At 48.0% G+C, this 22,878-nt stretch overlaps 1 protein-coding gene across 1 annotated transcript in view; it reads left to right on the top strand.

The window, feature by feature from the left end:
- Positions 1-22,878, top strand: part of XKR6 (XK related 6) — a gene marked incomplete at its 5' end in the record, with an annotated part of 180,162 nt that overhangs the window by 140,810 nt on the left and 16,474 nt on the right. Inside the window, one exon of the mRNA XM_042032744.1 lies at positions 4,076-4,272. Coding sequence (XP_041888678.1) covers positions 4,076-4,272 — 197 coding nt within the window. The remainder of the gene's footprint in view (positions 1-4,075; positions 4,273-22,878) is intronic.

The raw sequence follows: 22,878 nt of genomic DNA, 5'->3' as shown, positions 1-22,878 counted from the left end.
TACACTTAACCAGCGTTAGGAAAGGTTGGAAAGGCCCTCAAAGAAGTAAATAAAATACCACAAGGAAACGGATAAACTGGACTAAAACTGTTTACCCCAGTTTTGTACATTCGTGTGAGGAAATAGGGTTAAGAATTATCAATGTTGGAGCTGGGTGAATTCTTAGGTTGATTAATTAAGTGGGTATTTATTAATTGGTGAAAGCCCACAAGGTAGAAATACTACTTTTCCCAGTTACTCTCACAATCCACTGGCATCAAGAAGGAATGGGATTTTAGTCCTCCCTTTCCTCTCTTTGCCAGATTTGGGTCTGAAGGATGCTGAAGACAAAGCACCGTATTTTTTCATGGATCAAAGAGAGTAAATAGGGAAATGTATTTACCTTTAGCTGCAAATGGTCCTTGGAGCTGCTTTGCTCACACTGTCCAACATTTGCCAAGGGGTTCCTGAGGTCACAGTGATGCCTTGAGAGGCCTCCTATAAAGAGAGGCTAGACAGGAGTAAGGGAATAAAGGTAGGTATTTATTTGAAAGGCCTGCAAAGGTACCCCTGGGGAGCCAGAGGCCACTGCCAAGATGGACCCCAAGATGGACAACAGGTCACGAGTTCTTCACACTTTTACAGGTTTGGTTCATTTGCATATCAGGGTTAATTCTCCAATTAAAGCTTCAGTTTAATGGTGTAATTTCTCGTCGGCTTGCCACCCTCTCAAAGGGTTTTGGTTTATACTTTTTGGGCCTAGGATGGTCTGGGTGTCCTTGGAGAGCAGGCCCGGAGAGGCTTCGTAGAGACCTAGCACAAGAGAGCAGAAGTGAACAGGCTGCAAGAAACTTCAGAGTTACACACTGGGCAGTACAGGACTTGAAAAACATAAAAGTTAAAACCTAAGGCATCAACAGTCCCATAGGAGAGGGACAGAATTGTCCTTTGAGGTCAGACTGGGCAGGGCTGGGATTTTTGGTGTGAAGGAATTATGTCCACCCTGGCTAGAGGAGCATCAGCAGGTAGGGCTGTGCTCCATTCATGTGGTGCTTAGAGGCAGGGGACAGCCCTAAAAGATCTGGGGTTTGATGCCAAAAAAACTTTGAGAGCACCTTTTTGGTGCTCTCTGACTCGGTTTTCCCATCCATGGGAGAGGCACAATGCAGGTGACCTTTGCCAACAGTGAGGGAGAACTTGGTGTTTGTGCCATTGCCACTGATGGAGACAGGATCAGGGCATTGTGTCAATCCCATGTATTTGAATGTTTTTCCATGCCTTCTGCCTCCATGGATTGGTGTCATGTCCTCTCTCTGTGGCCAGTAAGAAAAATTAATGCTTAAACTGTGTGGATGGTGGTGAATCCCTAGAGAGTCACCCTAAGCCCAGAGACCCAGGAGAAGTCATTGCAGGACATTGTGTCCCTTCTGGCAATTTCTTCTGATTCTTTTTGAGTGGCTCAATGTCATTGTTGCAGTTTGATTCAGCCAACCTGGGGGCTGGGAAAAGTAAAGATGGTCTTAAAAATAACCCAAAAATTTAGAAAGCTGTTGGAAACAGCAATGTGGGAAAGTAGCGGTGTAGGAAATGTGCACTGTGAGAAGGCAATTAGAGAATTTTTTTCTGGAGGAAAGGAGGCTCAGGGGGGACCTTCTTGCCTTCTCCAACTCCCTGACAGGAGAGTGGAGCCAAGGGGGGGTCGGGCTCTGCTCCCAGGGAACAAGGGACAGGATGAAAGGAAACAGCCCCAACTTGCACCAGGGAAGGAGTAGGTTGGACATCCAGAAGAATTTCTTCAGGGAAAGGGTTGTCAGGCAGTGGAAGGGGCTGCTCAGGGAGGTGGTGGAGTCGTCATCTCCGGAGAGACTTAAAAACCATGTGCATGTGGCACTTGGGGACATGGGTTAGTGGTGGACTTGGCAATGCAGCGGGAATGGTTGAACTCGATGATCTTAGAGGTATTTTCAAACCTTAATCATCTATGATTCTATGGAACTGTGAATTTTTTTAGTCTGGAGAAAAGAAGGGTTTACATGGCAACTATGTGCAAACTGGTGAAAGGCTGCTGCAGGGTGAAAACCAATAAATTCTTCTTGTCCGTGGCTGAGGTAATGAGAAATGAGTGGTTTAACCTTCTGAAGAAAGGTTTAGGTTTTGTGAACCAGCAGGAATGGGAGCTTCTGGGGAAGCGGAAACCATCCAAAATCACAGGACAGATTTGGTGGAAAGAGTTTGGCAGAGGTGATGGTGGGCAGCACCTTATGGGCAGCACCACTCAGCTTTTGGTGGCCCTGTGTCGCTGACATTCTAAAAACCATTGCATTCTCCTTTTCTCTGCTTTCTCCTTGAGCCACGACACTCGCTCTGACTTTGCCGTTCCAGCTAAACTGCATTTATTTAATTCCTGGCATGGGTGAAGGGAAGGCAGGATCCCTGTGCTGTGCTGCAGCTCCTGGGGTTGGGGTCTTCCCATGGAAATGCCAAGTTCAGGTGGTGGATTTGGGCGTTGGGAGAGCAGGTGCTCCACGGCCATTTCCATCCCACTCGGGGTCTGCTGTGGATGTCACACCAGTGTCACCAGTGTCGTATGTGACCGGCGTAGCATTTTCTCGAGTGTCGAGCCCCATCTGGTGGCTTTCCTGCGTCATTTTTTGTGTCCTTGCAGTTCTCTTTCGGGATTTTTCGCCTCCTGTGCCAGTCAGCTGCGAGCGGGCAGGGAGGACAAGATGCTGGAGAAAGGGCAGGGCTCGCAGAGCTGCCTCTGCTTCTCTCCCAGCTCCCCGTCCCTGGGTGTAATTCGGAGCTCCAGAGGCTCTCCAGGCTTACGTCCTTCCCTCCTGCTCTCCCCGGCTGTGCAGTCTCGCCCAAGTGGCAGGGAATGATCTAATCGTTTTGGCCAAACCCCAGTTTGTGCCGTGAGCCCCTCCCAGAGCCTCCAGAAGGCGCTTCATCCCACTGCCGTGCTGGCAGCGGAGCTGGGACAGATGAACAGTCCCGGGAGGGGACATTTCCCACTACTGACTGGCTCGGGTGACCAGCTTTAGGGTCAGCATTAGGTGAAATGGTTCCCATCCCAAACGAGGTTACAGCCACCGTTCAGGATGAGAAGGAAGAAGATCCAATATTAGGTTGTCAATCCCTGGAAGTGTCCAAGGCCAGGCTGGGTGAGGCTTGGAGCAACCTGGGATAGAGGAAGGTGTCCCTGCCCATGGCAGGGGGTTGGAACAAGATGGTCTTTTAGGTCCCTTCCAACCCAAACCATTCTGTGATATCAACAAGCATTAGAAAGGACCCTGTTAGGGGTCTTTTCTTAAATGCCACAAGTCCTGAGACAGAGGCAATGGTCGAGCTGTGCCTGTCCATGCATGAGACACCTCCTTCTACTCCCTCATTGCCCAAAGTCTCAAAGCTGACCAGTGACAAACTGTGGCCTTTCACATCTGTGCATCACACGTGCTGCAGGTGAAGGTGGGGTCTCATTGCTCCACCTGTGGTGAAATTGGGTCAAATCCAAGAATCACAGAATATTCTGAGCTGGAGGAGACCCACAAGGATCATCAAAGTCCAACTCCTGGACAACTTCAAGGATCCTGCAATGTGCCTGAGAGCGTTGTCCAAACACTTCCTGAGCTCTGGGATCTATGAAAGAAGCTCCTTACCAGAGTGCTGGAGGGGTTTCGATGGTCTGTCAAGCCACTGCCAAGTATTAGGACCAGTATTTGTTAAGTAGCTTCTCTTCTTGTGATGAAAATTAGGTGAGGGAGTTGTTTCTTGTGCTTCCCAAGCATTCCCAAACATTCCCCAGGCTTCACATTTGGGGGGCATCAGTTAAAGTTTTCCTACCCTTGCAATACAAAACCCACTTCATTATATGGTTTCGTTCTCAGGGCAGCATCCAGTTTAAGGTTGGGCTTGATGGTCTTGGAGGTCTTTTCCAACATTAATGACTGGTCAGACTCTAAAAGTGCTCCTCAGATCTTGCAGGAGAGAGTGGAACTGTGCAGCCCCTGATGTCTCCTCAGAACCCCAGTCCCCCCAAACAGGTTTTGCTACACATCAACAGCTCACGCCCAGTTTTCCCTCCTGTTTCCTACAGGTATATCCGAACTATGTACCTGGGGATCCAGAGCCAGAGGCGGAAGGAACACCAGCGGCGTTTCTACTGGGCTATGATGTACGAATATGCAGACGTAAACATGCTGCGCCTCCTGGAAACGTTCCTCGAGAGCGCCCCTCAACTGGTGCTACAGCTCTGCATAATGATCCAAAAGAACCGTGCAGAAACATTACCATGTAAGTGGCCCCCTCTTCCCCATCTTTCCAGCCTCTCCCCTCTGACCCCAGTGCTCAGCAGCTGATGGATGTGTTGCTCACTTCCCACACCCCTGGCTGGGGGCTGCTGCTTCGGGACAAATCTCTGCTGCGTTCGCTGGGTGAAATTTCTGATCGTTCCTCTGAGGAAAAAAAAAAACTCAGTGTCAAGGAAAAGATGGGATTCAGCTCTTCCACACCCAGTCCAGGCGAAAGGAATGATGGTGCTGTCAGGAGGAGGCGGGCAGGCTCTGCTGCTGAGGCACCACTTGCTTGTCGCCTGGCACTGGGCAAACACGACCATTCCCTGGCTCAGTTTCCCTCCCTACATAAGTAGGGTGATAAAACTGGCCAGATTTGAGTTTGTGTTGTGAGGATAAATGGTTCAATGCCTATGCAATGCTCTGATGGTGTCAAGTGTGAAAAAGGGGCTTTCTTTAATAGCTGAATGCTGTAGGACCTTTTTGATGAGTGCCCAGGAATTAAGGTCTTGTCATTGGTACCATGGTTCTCACCAAGCCCAGGAAAAGAGAGGCACGAGGCAGTGGAGGGGGCTGTGTAGGGACAGAGAGGTAGTGGAGGTTTCAAAGGCAGACAGATGAGATGAGGCTTGGAAGCCACCACAGAGAATATTTTGCCAGTTCTGATGCCCATCCCTGCTGTGATGTGCTGAGCACGGGGCATCTGTCCCAACTGAGAGGGACATGGCCCTGTCCCAGCCCTGGGATGAGCAGCTCTCCCAGCCCATGGCCATGCTGGCAGCCTGAGGGTGACCAGCCTGAGGGAAAATCGTCCTTTCCAAGGACCAACAGTGGAGCTGCTGGGTTATTCAGCCCCTGCTCAGTGCACACACCAGGAGTGACACTCAGCTTCCCAAAGACAGCCTGGTTGGGCCCTGTCATTTCTGAGGAGTTTTTGGAGCTGAGGTGGGAACTGAAATTTGAATTCTCTTTGGGGTTAAATTTTGCTGGTTTTGCCAAGGTCACCACTGATCTACAGCATCAGGAAGCCTGACCGTTCTCCCTTTCCTCTGTACTTGCAGCATGTCCATCACAGTTGTTTATAGAGGCCTCCCTCCTCCTATTTATGCAGTCTTTTCCTGAAACCTCTCATCACGAGCTCTCCAGGCCTCCAAAGTGCTGACATGATGAATATGCCTTTCTACAACTCCTGCTAGAACGGCTCACATTTGCCAGCCCCCTTTTCCTGCTGCTTCCAACGTTATTAACCCGACTGAAAATGCAGAAATCACAGCCCAGGAGGTTTGCCAGGGCATTCTGCAGATTGTTGGACCCGCCGCAGAAAGCGCCGGGTGAAGTTTGTTGGCCTCTGTTGTGCTGCGAGTCAGACAACGCGGGAGAATAATCCCTCCAGGCTTTCAAATCCGTGGCTCTTCCACTTTGCCACTTCCAGGCGCGGCTGCCTAATCCACTGAACGAGCTGCATCATTTTTCCAGCATCCCCCTCCCCTCCCTTTGCCGGCTTTGCAGTTCCTCCGCTCCTCCAGCGCGCCGAGCCGGCTGCGCTCTCTCTTCCAAGGCAGCGCACGTCCTCCCCTGCCTCCCCGAGCCCTGGAGGGCTCTTTGCCTGCCACGCTCCAGCAGCCGAGCTCGCCGGGTCCCCAGTGCATCCTCTCCCTGCATCCCTCCCCGCCTGTGCCAGGGATGCGGGCACTGATGGATGAGAGCAGCGGAGCTTGCTCAGCGCTCCTTGACTCCGGTGCAAGGTTTCCTAGAGCTCCTCCATGCCCGTTCAGTGCTTCTCTCTTCCTTCTCCTCCTCCTCCTCCTCCTCCTCCTCCTCCTCGCGGCCGGTCCATAATGATATAAAAGCAAATTAAATGCTGAGAGGAGCCGTTGTGAAAGGGAGCATCAAAGGTTTTCCCTTAAAGCGGGCAGAAAGCAAAGGGAGATGGATACTGTTAGGAAGGCAGTGTGTTTAAAAATCAAATCAAGTCTCTCCTGGCTCATCGAGTCTGTGGGAGCGTGGCTCGTCACAGGAAGGGACCAGTTCTGCCTTTAAACAGGGACAGCATCCGCTGCATCCCTGAGGGATGCACACTGGAAAAATGGCCCAGGGAAGGGCTTAAAAGCCCGGCTACAGCCCCTGCTGATGTGTCCAGACTTCAGCTGCTTCCATACATCCCCCACAGATTCTTATGGATTCATTTAGTGCCAGACAAGGTCAGTTCACCATTTCCTGTGGCATACATCCCTCCTCCGAGCCCCAGCCCTCCCTGCTCTTTAGATTGTAATTCCAAGCCCAGGCTCCACTTTTCCCCAAATAGGTCAACTTGTATTTAAGGAGCTTTAAAAAAGGGAGTTACTGGAATGGCTATCAGGAGGTTTTGCTTTTGTCTCCTAATTCCTGTGTAAGAGACCTGTTGAGGAAAGAAGAGTGAACACACTGGAGGTCTTTACTCAGACCCAGAGCATCTCCAAAGCATTTCTGCTACCCAGCATGGTGGCAGAAAGGGCTGATCTTGGAAGAATGAGTAGAAAGGGATACGACCAGGATAATGCTTAATTTCCTGGGTTTCGATCTACTGAGTGGGTGGAAAAAAGAAAAGCCTCACCATGCCTTGCAAGAACTACTTGACCCTGAGAGGTACCTGTGTGAGAGGGTTGGGTAGGACCGGTGTCTGTTGTTCCTTCAGCACTCAAAGAACGGAGCAGTTTCACCCAAAAGTGAGAATCTCCAGCAGCAGAAGTGCTGGAGCTGTAATTGAGCTCAAGACCCAGCTTCAGTAAAGCTTGGGACAGGACCCCTCGGATTTCATGGGGGTCAGGATTCATTCCTGTATCACATCCCCAGCACAAGGCAGAGCAGATTCCAGCTTAGCTGTCCTTGCCTGAGGAAGAACAGAAAAGAGCACGAAGAGAGAAGAGGTGAGAACTCCGTGTGCTCCATCAGGTGAGAGCCCGAGCTGGAATTCTTTGGCTGGTGGAGCGAATGGATCAACACCAGCTCCTGAATATCCACATGGGAGGAGCTGGTGTTGGTAGGCATGGTCTCTGGGAAGGATTCATCTGCTCCAACCAGAGCTGGGTGAGCCCAAAACAGAGTCAACAGAAGGTGAGGGAAAAAGTATGGATCCAATACATGGATCAGCCCATGTCCAAAGCAGCTCAAGGAGGTGGGATGAGGTGCTCAACCTCCAGCAGCACCTTTCTCCAGGGAATCTGGACAGAAGCTGGGTGATACATTTAGACATATCCTTAGGATTAGGCTAAAGGAGGGGGTGGGATGCTGGAGGGGATGCAGCATTGTCCCTCCATCACCCTAACTGTGCCCAAGGTTTAGGAGAGGATGAAAGGGTGTCCATCTCTCAGGCTCTTGGGCAATGATGGCCAGAGGGCTTCCCCTGATTTAAATCATATATTTGAAGGGGGAAACATAACATTAACAACAGAAAAAGCCAGATCCTCATTCCATAATCACTCCCAGCAGATAATCCACTTCATTCCTTGCAGAACAAACCATCCTTAACCCACTCCACCCCTCAGAGGTGCCACTTCCTCCGCGCCAAGTGGGAAGGAGCAGATCAAACCAGCTTAAAGGAGACACCCAACCTCTAGGCTGGCAGGGAGGTGAGAGGGATTCCAGTTTTTCTGGCACAAATCTCCTCTTAAAGAGGTTTGCTTTCACTTAATTTTTTTTTTCACGTGGCTTCTTTAAGGCTTAATGAGATTTAGCAGAAGCCCCAACGTCCTTCCACTCATGTCACGAGTTCTTTACACAAGGATTTCTGCCTGCATGAGGCTGCAGTTTTCAGCACAGGGTCTCTCCCTCCAAGAAAAGCCACATCTCTCCACAGATGCTGTGTCCACCTCCTCAATAACCCTGCAGCTGATCTGAAAGAGATTTGCAGCATAAACCTTCCTTTCACAAAGTCCTGCTGGAATCTCTGGAATTTTGGGAGGTGTCTGCACTTTACACAGCCCTCAAAAGTCGGCTGAAGATGCTCCTGTATTTAAGGAAAAGCAACATTAACGTATGGGGGGTCATTTTTTTTTTACGCAGAGTGATACAAATTAGGCATTAAAATGGGTTTCAGATATCTGAGCTACACAAGTGTGCTGGCTGCAGAGTTATCCTGGTGGAGTTTACAAATCATCTTGTCCCTCCCAAAACAAAGTCCTATTTTTTAATCATCTTCTCTCTCTTCTCTACCATGTCTGGGGGCCGTTTATTATAATTTTTGATCCCTTTTTGCAGGGGCAAACTAAAGATGATTTTCCCTGTCACTTAGTTTAAAGACTCAGCTGGTCAACTGAGTTAGAATGGGACCTTCAGCCTGTAGGTGCTCAAAAATGTGATTTTCAAATGGCATCAACACTGGCCTGAATGTAACTGAAGAGACTAAAATCCCAATGTCTCCAATGAAAGTGGGGAAGAGACTTGTGAGATTTGAAATTTCATCCTTTTCACCACATGAAGGAGCACTAAAAGTTAGTGCAAGACCCTTCATGCTGGTCTGGGCCAAGCAGGTGTGTCCAGCAATGCTCAAACAGGAATCCAAACCCCCAAATCCAATCTCTGTGACCTCACAACACAAAATCGTCCCCATTTATGCAGAATCCCATAACCTCATAAATAAATTAGGGTTTGTTCTACACAGGCACCAGACCCCATGGGGATCAGTGCAAAATTCAATACGGAATCTGCAGATTCTGTGTGGGAAAGTCCTATTTCTCCAAAGCAAAAATTCTCTTCCAGACTGATGCATTTTTCCTAAGATCCACCAAGAAACGGGAATAGTGTGACTAAAGAAGTCTTTGCCTTGTAAAGTCCTCAGTAACAGGAGATGGCTTGGGGACAAGATCTACCAGAGTCACACTCTGGGCTTTGGCTCAGGTTCTGAGACAGATCATGAGGAAAAAGAGATGCTAAAACTTTGCCCAAAGGCACATTTTCTTTTTTCCCTTTTTTCTCATGTCATTCCTTGGGGATTAAAAGAAGTGGGAGACATCCATCACCCAGCCCTGTTTTCCTGTGACAGAATGGAAAAGCAGTTGCTCATTGCCATGTGGGAAAGGGACCCCACCAGTCCTGTGCTTGCCGGGCAGGGACGATCTGGGATAATCTGCCTTGAAAATTTGTCCTGACTCCACCACAGTTTTCCTTTAAATGTTCACCAGCAGCCCAAGGAGGCCCAGATAGCTCTGAACTCATAAGCAGCTCACCTGGGAGGCCACTCATATGACTCCAGTGTTCTGCCAGTCTGGGGCATATGGCTCTGTTCCTGCCTTCCCCTCCTTCCCACCAAAGCCGGATGACAGGGAGCAATTTGGTGCCCTGCTGGAAACGAGCCGCTGGTGCCCGGCCAATTCCCAGCAGCATCAAAAAGCCATCTCCACAGTTGGCAGTGGCACCGAGGACGCCTTGCTCTGGCATGCTGAGAGCAGGCCAAGCCTGAGGCACGCTGGCATGGGACAGCTTGTCCCATCATCAGCCGTATCGTCCCAGCGCGGTGGGATCCAGGAGCCTTCGGAGCCAGGGACAGCTTTTTTATTTTTTTCCAATGGGATTTGGAGCCAGCCCAAAGAGAGACATCATCCCTTCGCCCATCCCCACCTGCAGCTTCTCTGTCCACCACCTTGCCATGTCTCTGGCTCTTATTTTTGGAGTGCTGATAAAACCCCGGCTGTTCCGTACCACGTGTCACCGTCACACACAGGACCCGGCACAGCCAGGAAAGATGAGTCACCATTCACGGGACAGTGCTGGCAGGGGGCCAGTGCTGCCAATTTTAGGCTTTGTCAGGCTGTGGTAATCACTGGGAAGGGGTTACATCATCAGAGCACTACACCAGCATTAGCTCATGCTGTTCCCGGGAGCTGCGGGCCAGCTGGGAAACTGAGGCATGGAGAGAGGTTTGGCTTCTTGTCAAGCAGATTCCAGGCAGGAAATTCGGGGGTTTTTTGGGTAATTCCATGCTGCAGGCTTTCTGGAGATACCTCTCATGGGAAATTTGGGATTAGAGCATAGGAAAAGGTGCTGTTGCTTAATGAAATACATGGGAATTCAATTCTTTTTAGCTTCAGGTTGCTCCTCTGTGGGGTTCTCATCAGGCATCTAGGAGAGCATGGATAAACAGGACCTCTGGGATGTGCAAAAAACCATGGAGAAGATGCCAGACTATTCTGTATTTCTGCCCCTGATGAAGGTGGAGCAGTTCAGGTTGATGCAACTCCAAATCGCTGAGTTTTGAAGGAAAGCATTCTCTCATTTCAGAAGCTATTAATTGTTTTTTAATGATTAGCTTGGGGTGACAGTCCCGAGTCTGGCATGCAGCAAAATTACTGAGTCAGTAGAAATCTCCTGAAATGAGATGTCCCTAAGTGGCATTTGACCAACCTCATGCTCTCAGTGCCCTCAGAACGTCCACATCTTCACGCAGACAGTCACTGAGGGAGGACAGCCACCAGGCACAGGAGCCCCTGTCTGATGTACATCAAGGTCCCAAAGGCCTTGCGAAAGGTAAAAAGACCCAGGAGATAAGCCAGGATGAGCATGTGTGGACACCAAGTTCTGGCCTGCTACCCATCACTTAGGTCTTTGCAGAGTGTACAAAACGTGGGAAGCAGAGGAAGAAAGAGTTTCCTGCTGTTATCCTTGGAAATCAGTGTCCCTGGTGCCTTCAGCTACCCCACTGCGAGACAGCACCAGCTGCACCACATCCGTTTTTGTCACTTTGTCACTCCCCCTCACAGAAATGCTCTGCCAGGCTCGCCTCATTGATGCCAGCCCTGTGTACTCTCCAGGAATGTTGAGATGCTCCTTCTTTTCCGAAGACCAGTCCCCTCTGCTGGGATTATGCTGAGGCAGTTCCACCAAAGGGCCCCTACACAACATCAAAGGTTTATAAACCGTAAGGTTACAAAGCGTGCACTGCTGACTCATCTCTGAGACCTCTTTCTTTGGCCAGTGAGCATGGTCCAAGCTGTGTCCCTTCCTCTTTCCCATCAGGCCAAAATCACTCCCAGAACTGGGATGAAGTTATTTCTCTAATGGCCTGCAGGCTTTCTGTGTCCAGGCCAAGCCATCTGCCAGAGGAGGTTTGCAGGATCCCTGTTTGGTGCTGTCACAGACCCTTTGAAGTGTTGCCTTGATGTTGTCTCATCTCCAAGGAACGGCCCGTGGGAGTTGTTTTTTTAGCAGGAAGTTCCTCCATGAAGCCCTGGCAGGAGATGTTGCTTCCCCAATCTGGGGACAAGTCTGTTGGGTTTCATCCCTGCTGATAAACCAAAACACATCAGAATGTGAGCACAGCCACCAGATCTTGTTCATCCTCTGCTCCAATTATCAGCACCACCCTTGGCACATTTTCAGCTGCTGGCAGCCAACACCAACCCAAACAATTCCCATGCTTGGCTCAGGTGATGGCAAGAACAATTCCCACCAAGCACTCTGGACCACCCTGTTTTGGAGGCTGGGACAGAACGTAGCAGTCAACAGAATTAGGCTTGGCTTAGTTGCTGCTCTCTGGGCACAGGGTCCAAAGCTGCCTCAGGTCTGTGCTAAGGAAAAAGGGATTCTCATGGTCGCTCTCTGAAGCAGACAGCAGAACTCCTTGGGCTTTCCTTTCCAGCAGGGGAGCAGGTGCTGCTCCCCTCTTTTTCAGAGTATTTTAGCCCCCATTTGCAGGATTACAGCATCCTTTCAACTTGTGGTAGGCAGATTTACATCCTTCCCAATGGCTGCTGTTCTCATCCGAATTAAAACAACAACAACAAAAAAGGAATGGCAGGATAGAGGTGCTGCAACAGATGTCAAATTGCAGCATTAAAATGTGCATATATTGAGCATGTTTGTGGAGTCCTGTGGTTTCATGCCAACCATCCCTACGCAGAACATAGAAATGGGTGGGAAAAATTTTATTCTAAATGGAGCCATGTGTTGTTTTTCTTAGCAAAAGGGGTTTTTTCCCCTGTTTCAGTGCATTCCAGTAGTTCCTTGAGGTGTGTTTCTCTTCTAAGGGCTCCTAACGGTAGAATTCAAATATCATTAGGTCTGAAAAACCTCAGTGTAGGAGGCTCCTTCTGATATTTTCAGGACTCAAACTGGAAGCAACTCTGCTGGATCTGATACACTCAGAAATCTTAGCAAAGAATTGGCCACTAGAAGTTGTAACTAAAGTGCCCTTCACAAAGAGCCAGCTGTTGAATGTGCAATATGATTTTTCCTTCAAGAATAACCTCTCTTGGATTTTGCCATCTTATTCTTACCAGCTGAAGTAATCACGTTTGGGGTGGGGGTTTTGTGCCTTTTGGTCTAGAAAGACTGTTTCATGGGACAAAAACTAAGTCCTCAACAGCAAATAGCAATGGAAGTTTCTAGAGAGGGTTGTGTTCCTGTCAGGTTGAGCCAGGTTTGTGTGACTGTCCTGCCTTCTAACACTGCCAACAAAGAGGGATTTTGCTCTGCTTGCACGGAGTTGAGTCCTGTCCTTGCTGGAGGTGTTGTCAGAACATCCTGGTGGAGCATTTCCAATGAAAACTCTTGGGGTCTCTGGAGGAGCTTCACATCCTCTCATCTGTGGCTGTTCTTTTTTAGGGGCTCAGGTGGGGCTCTTTTTCAGTGTCATTCTGAGACAGCACTTAAAGGCTTCAAATTAACAGGGATTTAACTCAAAAGTCTTTATAATTACAGTGATGACTGTGCAGAGGGCACCTCGGCCTGAAAAGAGTGGCAATTCATGCAGCTTTTGACAAAAATAGACACGAAGAGCAGTTCTCATGCTCTATTTCCAAACAAGCTAATCTGTGCCCAGGAAATCCTGGCTGCTGCTTTCCCAGCACATTTCTAATGTAGAATTAACCCAGGTGATTGGTGCCTGGAGGGATTTAGACCAAGCTCAGGGCAGGCCATCTCTCCTTCATGTCTGTGGGTCATCAGAAGACAGAGATGCACACGGCTGTTGGTTCTGAGTGTCTTTATCAAGTTCAATTCTATCCCTGCCCACACGAGAGCCAGGGATTCACGGGATTCCTGTCCTTTGGAGGATGCATTGGGAAAAGGTGGACTTGGGCATGGTGGGAAAATCCTGGAGAGATTTTGGCACTTGAGTCCTCGCTGCTGGGGTGTGGGTTACTGGTCCATATGAACCCTAATTTAAGTGATAATGGCAGCTCTTCTAATTGGAAACACCATCCATGCAGCCCCACACTGACATCGAAAACACCATCAGTAAGATTAATAAGAATTCTGATTCCAAAAGTCACACAGGAAAGAACTGCTCTGCATGAACACCCTCAAAGTAGCATCTGCTGAAGTGGGGGCTCTTTCAGTTTCTTTCTTTTGCTGAAAGGAAAACAGTGAATTCTTTCCATTCCATTTTCTTAACATTTAGAGGAAGCTTCAAAACGGAAGAGCCATTTCAAACTAAATAGTGTTGTGTTATAAATAATTTTATATCATTTATGACACACCAGCAGGAACTCCAAAAGTAAGACTGTGTGTGTCTCTCTACTCTCTGATCTCCTCCAGCTTCTCTAGGACTGAGTCTAATCACCAAACTCACTCCAAATTCCTGAATGGAATTCTTAGACACCTGCCATGCATTGTTCCCCCTGAAAAATGTGTTTGTGTGTTGTCATTTCCTTGAGCTCCACCATTAGAGTCCCATCAGAGGCTCTGGTGGCTGGATGGAGGAGTTTCAGAAGAGGCTGCTCTGCAGAAGGCGGGATTTGTCTCTGGCTCTAGCAATGGACTCACACTGACATTTTCCTCAGGCATAATTTTGGGAACATAGCTGAGATCAGATTCCTGGAACGATTACCCCATCCTGCTAAAATAACATTTTTTTCTGGCAGAAAGCTGTCCCCACATCTGTATTACGCTTTACCTAAGCTCTACCTGCCACGCCTGGGCTCCCCAGAGCTGTCCAGACATAGCAGCCACCTGGACTAATTTCCTCTGCCCAGCCTGAAAAATCTAATAATATGAGAGGCTTCCTCTCCAGGAGTTGAGGAGTTGAACCAAAGATCTTCCACATGATTTTTAACATGATGAAAAGGATTACATGACCATAAACAGAGGACTGTGATCAGATTTTGTCTATACCTGTAACACAAACAGTGTTGGAGCCCAAGCACTGGCGCTCAGATGATTGTGCTAAGTTGGTCTCTTTTTGCCGGCCAGCCCTTTCCCAAAGCTTTCCCAGGCATGAGAAAACAAATTCACATAGTCCAGGAACCATTCCCACCAGGCAGATTGGAAACAGCTCCTGAGGGAGTTTAACAGGATGGGCATGAGCTGGGCTCGGGGTCAACAAACCTGGTTCTGTTTCTCCTTTGTGGCTCAGATACCACCACCAGGTTCTCTTCCCCTGCCTTCTCCTCCTCTGTACTGTTTTTTATGAGCTGTTCTGTGGTGACAAGTCACCACACAGGATCAAAGACCCCAGTTAGCCAAGTGAGGTGAGGCTTGTTTGTGGATCTGTGCCTATACAGGGACTGAGATTTCCCCTAAGAGCTGCCAGAAATGTTCCAGCTCTGGAACAGGTGTCAGCAGCTTTTTTCCCTAAATAGGTACAGCCTGAGATACCTGCAGTCAGCATCCTGGGAAAGGGGCAAGGCTGTTATGGTGATGCCATGATGATTTTTTGCCTTTTCTTTTATACCCCTTTTATACCTTTTTATAGCTTTTGTATTCTTAGTGGTTTTTTGGCCTACATTCTTAGACTTGTTTGTCAAGCTAGGAGACTCAACATCTTAGATCAGAGTGCCCCAGACCCCAAGCTCCTCTCCAGAATACATTTTGTAAACTGAGATAGAACCATCCAGGGGAAGGCTCTTTGGGGACAGGGGCTCATTCAAGCCTCTCATTGGGGAATTTTTGATAGATGTGCTAATTAGTAAAACCTATAATGTTATACCTGATCTTTTGTGTGGGTGCATTGTGGTGTGCATTTTGGTGCATTCCACTTGGATGTAGTGCACCTAAGGATCCTTGAAATAAATATAGAGGTAAAATCCCTTTTCCTTTCTAATTGTGTTTGATTCTTGATTTTAAGACCACGAAAAGGCATCAATGGAAAGCAAGAAGTGGATTTTCATGCTGATGAGGGCTGTGTACCCACAGGCCTGTTGACACCAGCCTTCTCAGTGATGTAACAGAGGGATGTTGTCGTTCTCCTGCCACTTGAGGATGTTGGTAACTCTGTCTGGCTGTTCTAGGATGACCTCTGGCTGACCATAGCACCCTTCTCACTTCAGAAGGGCGTCAGGGGGTTGTTTTTCCTGCCTGGCCTTCAGTGGTATAAATAAAAGTGTTATGTCACTTGAGTTTCTGCACATCATGTTGGGTCTGTCAGCTTCTGCTCTGCATCAGCCAGTGTGGGTTATTCTGCTTGTCTAGGAGCCAGGAACAGGTTTCATCAATCCTCCTCTCTCTCCTCTCTTAACCTTGCTGAGACTCAGTGTTCCCCTCTGACCGCTCGTGGGGACTCGGTAGATGCCAAACCACTGCTACCAACTATTCATCTTTCCCACTTCTTCTTTGGTTATTTCAGTTCAAACAAGTGTTCAGGGCCAGGTTGGATGGGACCTGAGCACCCTGATCTAGTGGAAGGTGTCCCTGCCCACAGCAGGGGGTGGAACAAGATGAGAGTTAAGGTCCCTTCCCTCTCAAACCATTCCATGATTCACCAGGTAGAGTCAATGGAGAGACAGAGGCATTTCCAGACAGCTCGTCCCACATCTCAGACAGCATTCCTGGGGTGAAATAAACACTGAGCATGTGATGGACAGGACATCTTCATACAGAGGGTTTCAAAACAGGGGAGAAGCTTTGCCAGTCCTGGTGTGGTGGGTGATGGCCAACATTTTGAACAGGAGACAGACACTTCACAGAGGTTATTCAAGGACAATCCCAAACAGAGGGTGGATTATCCCATCTCTGCTTGGCCCGGGGTGCTCGTGCCTCCCACAGCAGGATCAGTCTCTGGCTTGCATCCAGGAGGAGATACAAGACTCGATGGCTGCAGGGTCGGAGCTGGTTTGGAGCGCCCGAGTTCACCGAGGACATGAATAGGAGGAGACACGACAGAAGCAGCCGAGATAATGAGAGCACAGATCAGACGAGTGTGGCCGGTCACCTCTTCCTGCAGCAGGGAAAAGGGGGCACTGGGGACAGCTGAAAAGCAGAAGGATGAAAGGGGAGGAAAGCAAAGCCTCTGGAAACACAATCCCTGGTGACCCCATGGATGTTTCCTCAAGGCAGTGCTGAGGCGTGGGCTGGGGGAGGAACTAAGGAGGGATTCAGCATTTCTGGGGTCACCGAGGACATCTCAATTTAGCAAAAGGAAAAGGGTTTAGGAAGCAACATTTCAGGACATGAGCCAGCTTTTGACTGTCAAGGGGCGGGAGGGCAGCTCTCCATGTGAGCCGTTCTGGAGCTGCCTTGGTATGGATTTTCTCGCAGTTAAATATTTGGGAGCATGGATGTGCATGTGGTCTAATGTGGAAGAGCCCGCCTTGTGCCAGCTTGGGCATGGACTGTCCTGTACAGAAACTCAACACAAGCCTTGTGTGGGATTCCAGTGGGATTTGGTGGTAGAAGACTTACATATTATCCAGACCTACTTGGGAATCTGTCCCTGGAAAGAGTTACTTACCTTCGTTTTCTGCCTTTCTCAGTCACCAGCAGTTTTCTATTTCTTATGGAATGGTGATGCTGTGTCCAGGTGAGCTGGATCCTGGAGAATGGGGATGTGATATTCCTTGGAGGAAGGTCCCAGAGGATCTCTCTAGCAAGGGAGCAGGTGCTGAGGATGTGAAACTCACCCCTTGCCTGATGAAAGCCAAATATTTTCAGAGAAGAGCAAAGGACAGGACACTGGTGTGACATCTCTTCCCAGTCTCCGCAGTGCCAAACTCTGGATTTTCATCCCTGGTCATTCCAGCTCTTAGTAGAGCACAGAGGTGTCACATAAATGTGAGGAGGCCATTCCTGGGTCAGACTTTTGAATTATGTCCACCTTAGGTGGAATAGTTCTCATCTGCCATGCTGGACTGGTGGCAGACCGGAGAAACTGTTTAAGGAAGTGTCCTGAAATTCAGTGAGGAAAATGAATGGCAAAACGGTCTGTGCAGCCCTTCATTATTTATATACTGGCAGTGTTCCATATTTTTCCATGTTCAAAGAGACAAATAAAGAGGGAAAGTGAAGGAAAAAAGACACAAGTCATTCCCTCCTCTGATGGGGAAGAATAAAGAAAGATCAAGCATCAAAATCCATCAGGAAACAATGAAAATCAGACCTGGGGTCTGATTCTGACCCCTTTTGCTCTGACACAAACAAATTAAATCAGATTTAAAAAAAAAAGGGGGAGTGACTTTCAGGCTCTCTTGTTACAAAAGCAGGATCTGGCTTGATCTCTTTTGTGTATAAATGCATTTTCACTCTGTGTGCATCAAAATGAAAGCCTGTTCCCTGGCTCCTACTGAGCTTCAGGGAGGAACGTGCCACCCAAAGGGGAAAACAGGATAACAGGGTTCACAGCACAGGGGCCTGAGCAGCCAGCCAGGGATGGGGATGAACTGAAATGTGGCACTTGGCATTAAGCAAGAGCTGCCTCTGCACAGGGGCTGAGGGAAGGTTTCGTGTCACGCTCAATATTTGCTGTCCCGCTCACCCGGGAGAAATGTTGGTATGGTCCCATTTTGTTTTAGTAGAGTCTTAAGGAGAATTAATGTCAGAAAAAGAAATAGAGTGCTGTTTAGGCATCATTTTCAACATTAAAGGGACAGGCACCACAGGAAATACTCAGGGCATGTGCTACAGCAACTGCATCCAAATTACGGGCAGCCAACAACCTGCAGCTGGACTTGTGATGAAAACTGCCCCTGCCCCTAGTGAAAAACCTCTCTCCTCAGCTGGACAACACTGAGAGTAAGGCCAAAAGGGGTATATTGTTCATTTTAAATATTCATTTGTGTGTGTCTGTGTGATTTTTCTATTAGACTGGTTGTAAAACCATGCATAACTGCATAGCAGGAATAGGCCAGAGAGACAGGGATGGCTTTCCCTGCACTGTTTTTGTTCCTGGGCTTTAAAAACAGCGATTGTGGTTTAAGAGGAGTCATTGCTTCAATTCTTTTGTGTGAATAGGGTTTTTTTTCCAAAGAGCCTCATTACAAATCTGAGATGACCTTTTCTTTTTCTGGACCATGGGTAGGAACCAAAGGATGAAAACCAAACCAGGATGAAATCCAGGGTGTCCCTGTGAGCTTCAGCAGCTTTCCTTGAACTCAGAGTGGTTCAGGCTCCTCTCCTCTGGTATCAGATCACTGCATTATACTCAAGTCCACTCATGTTTTCATGATCCAAAGCAACAGCTCTTGTTTCCCTTTCTCAGAGAATCCATTCCTTGGTCTGACATTCTCAGAAATTTAACTTTTTTACACCTGCCTTATTTCTCACTGCTTTCTCACCTGTCTTCACCATTTCCTGTTGCACAGCCTCTGTGCCACATGTGTTTAGCATTGAAGAGGGATCATGAGCTCCCATGAGAAAGGCAGAATTTGTTTGAGTCTCACCCGGTGTCATTTGATATACCCCGAGTGCCTTCCCTCACTCCAGCTCCCAGCTCAGAAATGTTCTTGTCCTCTGCATGCAAGTTTGTCCCATCTGCCAGCTCCACGCAGAGCTCCGGGATATCCTAAAGCATCTCAAAGGTTGCTGGATTCCCACCTGTGATGGTTGCACTAAGCTTTGATCCTCCTTTGAGCAAAGAGGCATCATTTAACCATGGACACCCTGGGGTGAGTCTCTACAGTAGGAGCTGAATCCTGTCTGAAATGCCGTGTCAAGCACACTGTGATGTGAAGGAGATCTACTCCCTGCTTTAGCTTGGATTGTATACGAGATCTTGGGTAAATCTTTCAAATCTTGGTGCTTCATCTGTCAAATGGGACATAATACAGCTTTACCTCGCTGTGCTGAATGTAGGTGAGCAGATGTCTCACTGTAAGGACTCACTCCTAAAGGGATCTGGGGGATTATTTCTTGTGCTGTGTCATTCAAGACACAGGAACTCGACTCCTTGATGGTGCTGACTTTGGCCTGTGAGTCACTCATGGCTTCCTAGGGCAGAGAGGTTTGTGGAGAATCCCAGTCCATGCCAGTCTGACTCATTACGGGCAGGTGGGATGCAGATGCCAGAGATGCAGCCACAAGGAATCAGCCCTATAGGAGCTGATTTCCTGCTGGTTTGAGAATGCCCACACACTGTGCAAAGTGGGGATGTTCCACTCCCAAGACCGAAAACAAACTGGGAGGAGTGGGAGTGGGCTTTTTTTGAAGTGACTTCAGTGTTTACCCAACTCCATCCCTTTGATAAACAGACCTTGGAAGGGAGTTGAAACCTACTCGTGCTCCATGAAGGTGCGTCAGTCACCATGTGCACGAGTCAGAATCAAAATAAAAAGCTACTACTCATGTGAGCCAACTTTCCAGGACTTTTTGTTTTAGTTATAACTGAAGAGATCTCTACAGTTGCTTAGAAATAAGGTCTGGAGAAGGTGGGAGGAAAAACAGGGACAGTTTATCCCACAGTCTGTGAGAAGAGTAAATTGCATGAAGATGTCACGGGCTAGAAGTCACAGGGAAAGTTGGGAATGAAAACTCATGGTCAAGATGACAAAAGTGCTGTGTCATTTAGGTCTGTATGAAAGAGCCAGGGAGCAATTTCTGTGGCAACACAGTAAGAAGTAAAAGTAAGAGTGATGTAAAAGTCTTTACATCACTCCACGGTTCCTGCTGACATCCACCTACAGCTCTCCCCCCATACACCCAGGTCCGTATCCTGCTCATCACCAGGGTGCCAAAATCCACATTCAACACAAGAGTTGTGAATTTTGAAACAACGGCAAAAATATGTCAAAATGTCCAGAGATCCTTCATTGCCTCCCTCAGATCTTGGTGCAGATGAAGAGACAATGAGCTGTTCTGTACGGGGGGACTCATCCCGCCTGACTGCTGGTGCTCGCACGTCCGCTGGCAAGGGATGGAGTCAGACACCTTGGGAGCATGAGTCAACCCCTCCCTGTCCCACACACGGATCTCAGGACAGGCTGAATCACTTTCTGGGGGTGTCTGCCTCTCTCTGCTGGCTGGAGGAGATGTTCAGATGACTGTCAGCAGCCCGGGTGCCGTGCGAGTGACTCAACACACGCACTCTGAGCCAGCTCCGTGCAATTTACTGCAAAGGCTGTGATTAGTGGAGGGTTCTGCCCTTAAAACATTAGGTAAAGCCTTTATGTGCAAACTGGGGGATTGTTTCGGGTGTATTTTGTTCCTCTCTCTTTTCTGGAATAAATGAGCCCAACAGAAACATTTTTAAGCCAGGGTGACACATCTGTCTCCTGTGGGTTGCTGCTGCTTGAGTTTCCCTGTACAGGTACAGCTAATGCTGTACAAGTTTCTAGTAAAACAGCACTAAAATAAGGCAATAAATGACGTCTTTTTTCCCTGCTAATCATTGAAAGTTTTTAAACTGAATAGTTAAAAGATAGTGCAGCAAACAGTACCTTACACATAACAAAACTTTGTGGCGTGACTCATCCTTCCAAAACTGTTAATAAACTCTCCCAAAAATGTAATTCACCTTGCAGGTTAAAAATGAATCTAATCTACATCTGCTTGAGTATGAGGCTGTTCATATTTAGGTGTTTCCATCCATTATGGGGAGTCTGAGAGAGCTGGACCTGTTTAGTGTGGAGAAGACTGAGAGGGGATCTCAATAATCCATAGAAATACTTCCTAGGGATGGCAGAGGATGGTGCCAGACTCTTTATAGTGGTGCCCAATGACAGGATGAGGAGCAATGACCTCATGAAATATACCACAAGAAGTTCCACCTCAACATGAGAAAGAACTTCTTTACAATGAGGGTGGCAGAGCACTGGAACAGCTGCCCAGGGAGGGCATGGAGTTCCCTCTCTGGAGATATTCCAAACCCACCTGGAGGTGTTCCTGTGCCACCTGCTCCAGGTGATCCTATCTTGGCAGAGTGATTGGATGATCTCCAGGGCTTCCTTCCAACTCCAACCATTCTGTGAGTCTGTGGTTGGAATCCCCAAGTCCTATGTGCAAGTGTTTCTTAGTGAGGACTTAGAACTTGGGGGAAATTTTGATTTTCTTAAAGCTGGTGGTCTAAAGCTTCTCTCTTGGATAAGGCCACTGCTCTCACTAGTTTGTGGTTTGTTGTTTCTTAAAATTCAGTCTGAGATTCTAAATGCATATGTGAGTCCAGAGGCAAGAGATGCAGAGGGAGACTCGAGAGTTGATGTAAAGATGTAGTTTCAGTGGACTTTGCAGGCTGTGAGAATTCCAGTGAGGGCAGAGCTTAATCTTTCCAGGCCTCCTTTTCCATCACCTCTCCTCCAGACATGGATAGGTTGGAACAGGGAGAATCTAACCCTGCTACACTGTGGGGTGGACTCCTCAAAAATGAGAAGATAAAATCTATAGAGTGAGGTCTGAAGAGCCAGTGGACCTTATTTGCATTCCCATGGAAGCCAGGTCGCTGTGAGCAGAGAGCAAAGAAAACAGGAGAAGAAGAAATTTCGGGTTTTTGAGCATTTTACCTTTTTAACTCTGAGCAGCTGCAGCAAGATGTTCCTTGGATTTTCTTAAAAAAGTAAAAGCCAAATGAGATCTGGAGCTATCTCCCAGTTACACATCAGAGATGGAGGGGCATTTCTTATTGTTTGTTTTGCTTGGAACAAACTTGAAAAGCAGTTTTTCCTTTGGAATTTAAAGGTGATGGTCCCAGATAAATCTTTGGCTAAGGCCCAATCCAACCATAGCTACCGAATTACTGAGCTTCCCAAACATGGATTTTGGTCCATCATCTGTTTCCTCACCTGCAGAACAGTTGTCCAGTGAGCAGCAGTGGGAGCAATAGGATGCCAGTGGTTCTTTCTTTTCCCAGGAATCTCTCAATAATTTTTATTGTGATGCTTTGCTCCATGAGTTGTTCAATCTACCCTTGTGATAATCAACGGAGTTATATTTTTTAAAAGCCTCCAAAGTGTGGTAGGGCCACTATTTTATCTTCTGGAGGAAATAAATTGTTTAAGTGGTGGTTGGGATGGAGAATAAGACCAGGGCCCTTTGGAATATCATGGGGTGTTCTGCCCCATGCCAGGGTGCAAGGGGACGTGTTGGGAGCTGAAGGTGACCCCAGCTCAGGCTGTGCCCTCCCTGATATAACTGTGGCTTGGATTTGTGGTCCAGCCAGGAGACAAGGCTGGAGGTGAGCTACCTCCAATATAGGTCTTGGGTCCATCCTAGAAACAGAGCAAGGGATTTGCTGGAGAGATCAGATTCTTTGTTTTGGGACTATTTCAAGGGTATTGATGAGTCTTGATGTTTCCTGGATTTATATGTTTATCTGCATGGGACAAAAAACGTATTTTTCCCAAAGGCAAGTGCGAATGGGGATTCCTGAGTAAGGCAGAATCAATGGGAATGCTGCTTAAATAGAAGTATTTTAGAATAAAAAAGAATCCCTGCGGTTGCAGGGAATACGGGTGTCCTGCTCTTGGCGTGGTGCATTCCAAGAGAGATTCCTCTC

This window comes from Corvus kubaryi, unplaced genomic scaffold (assembly GCF_017639235.1).
Source record: "Corvus kubaryi isolate FWS band 111438036 unplaced genomic scaffold, C.kubaryi_AGA036_p1.0 37354, whole genome shotgun sequence".
Classification (NCBI taxonomy): Eukaryota; Metazoa; Chordata; class Aves; order Passeriformes; family Corvidae; genus Corvus; species Corvus kubaryi.
Note: the sequence above shows the minus strand (reverse complement) of the source record. Positions and strands in the feature narration are given on the sequence as shown.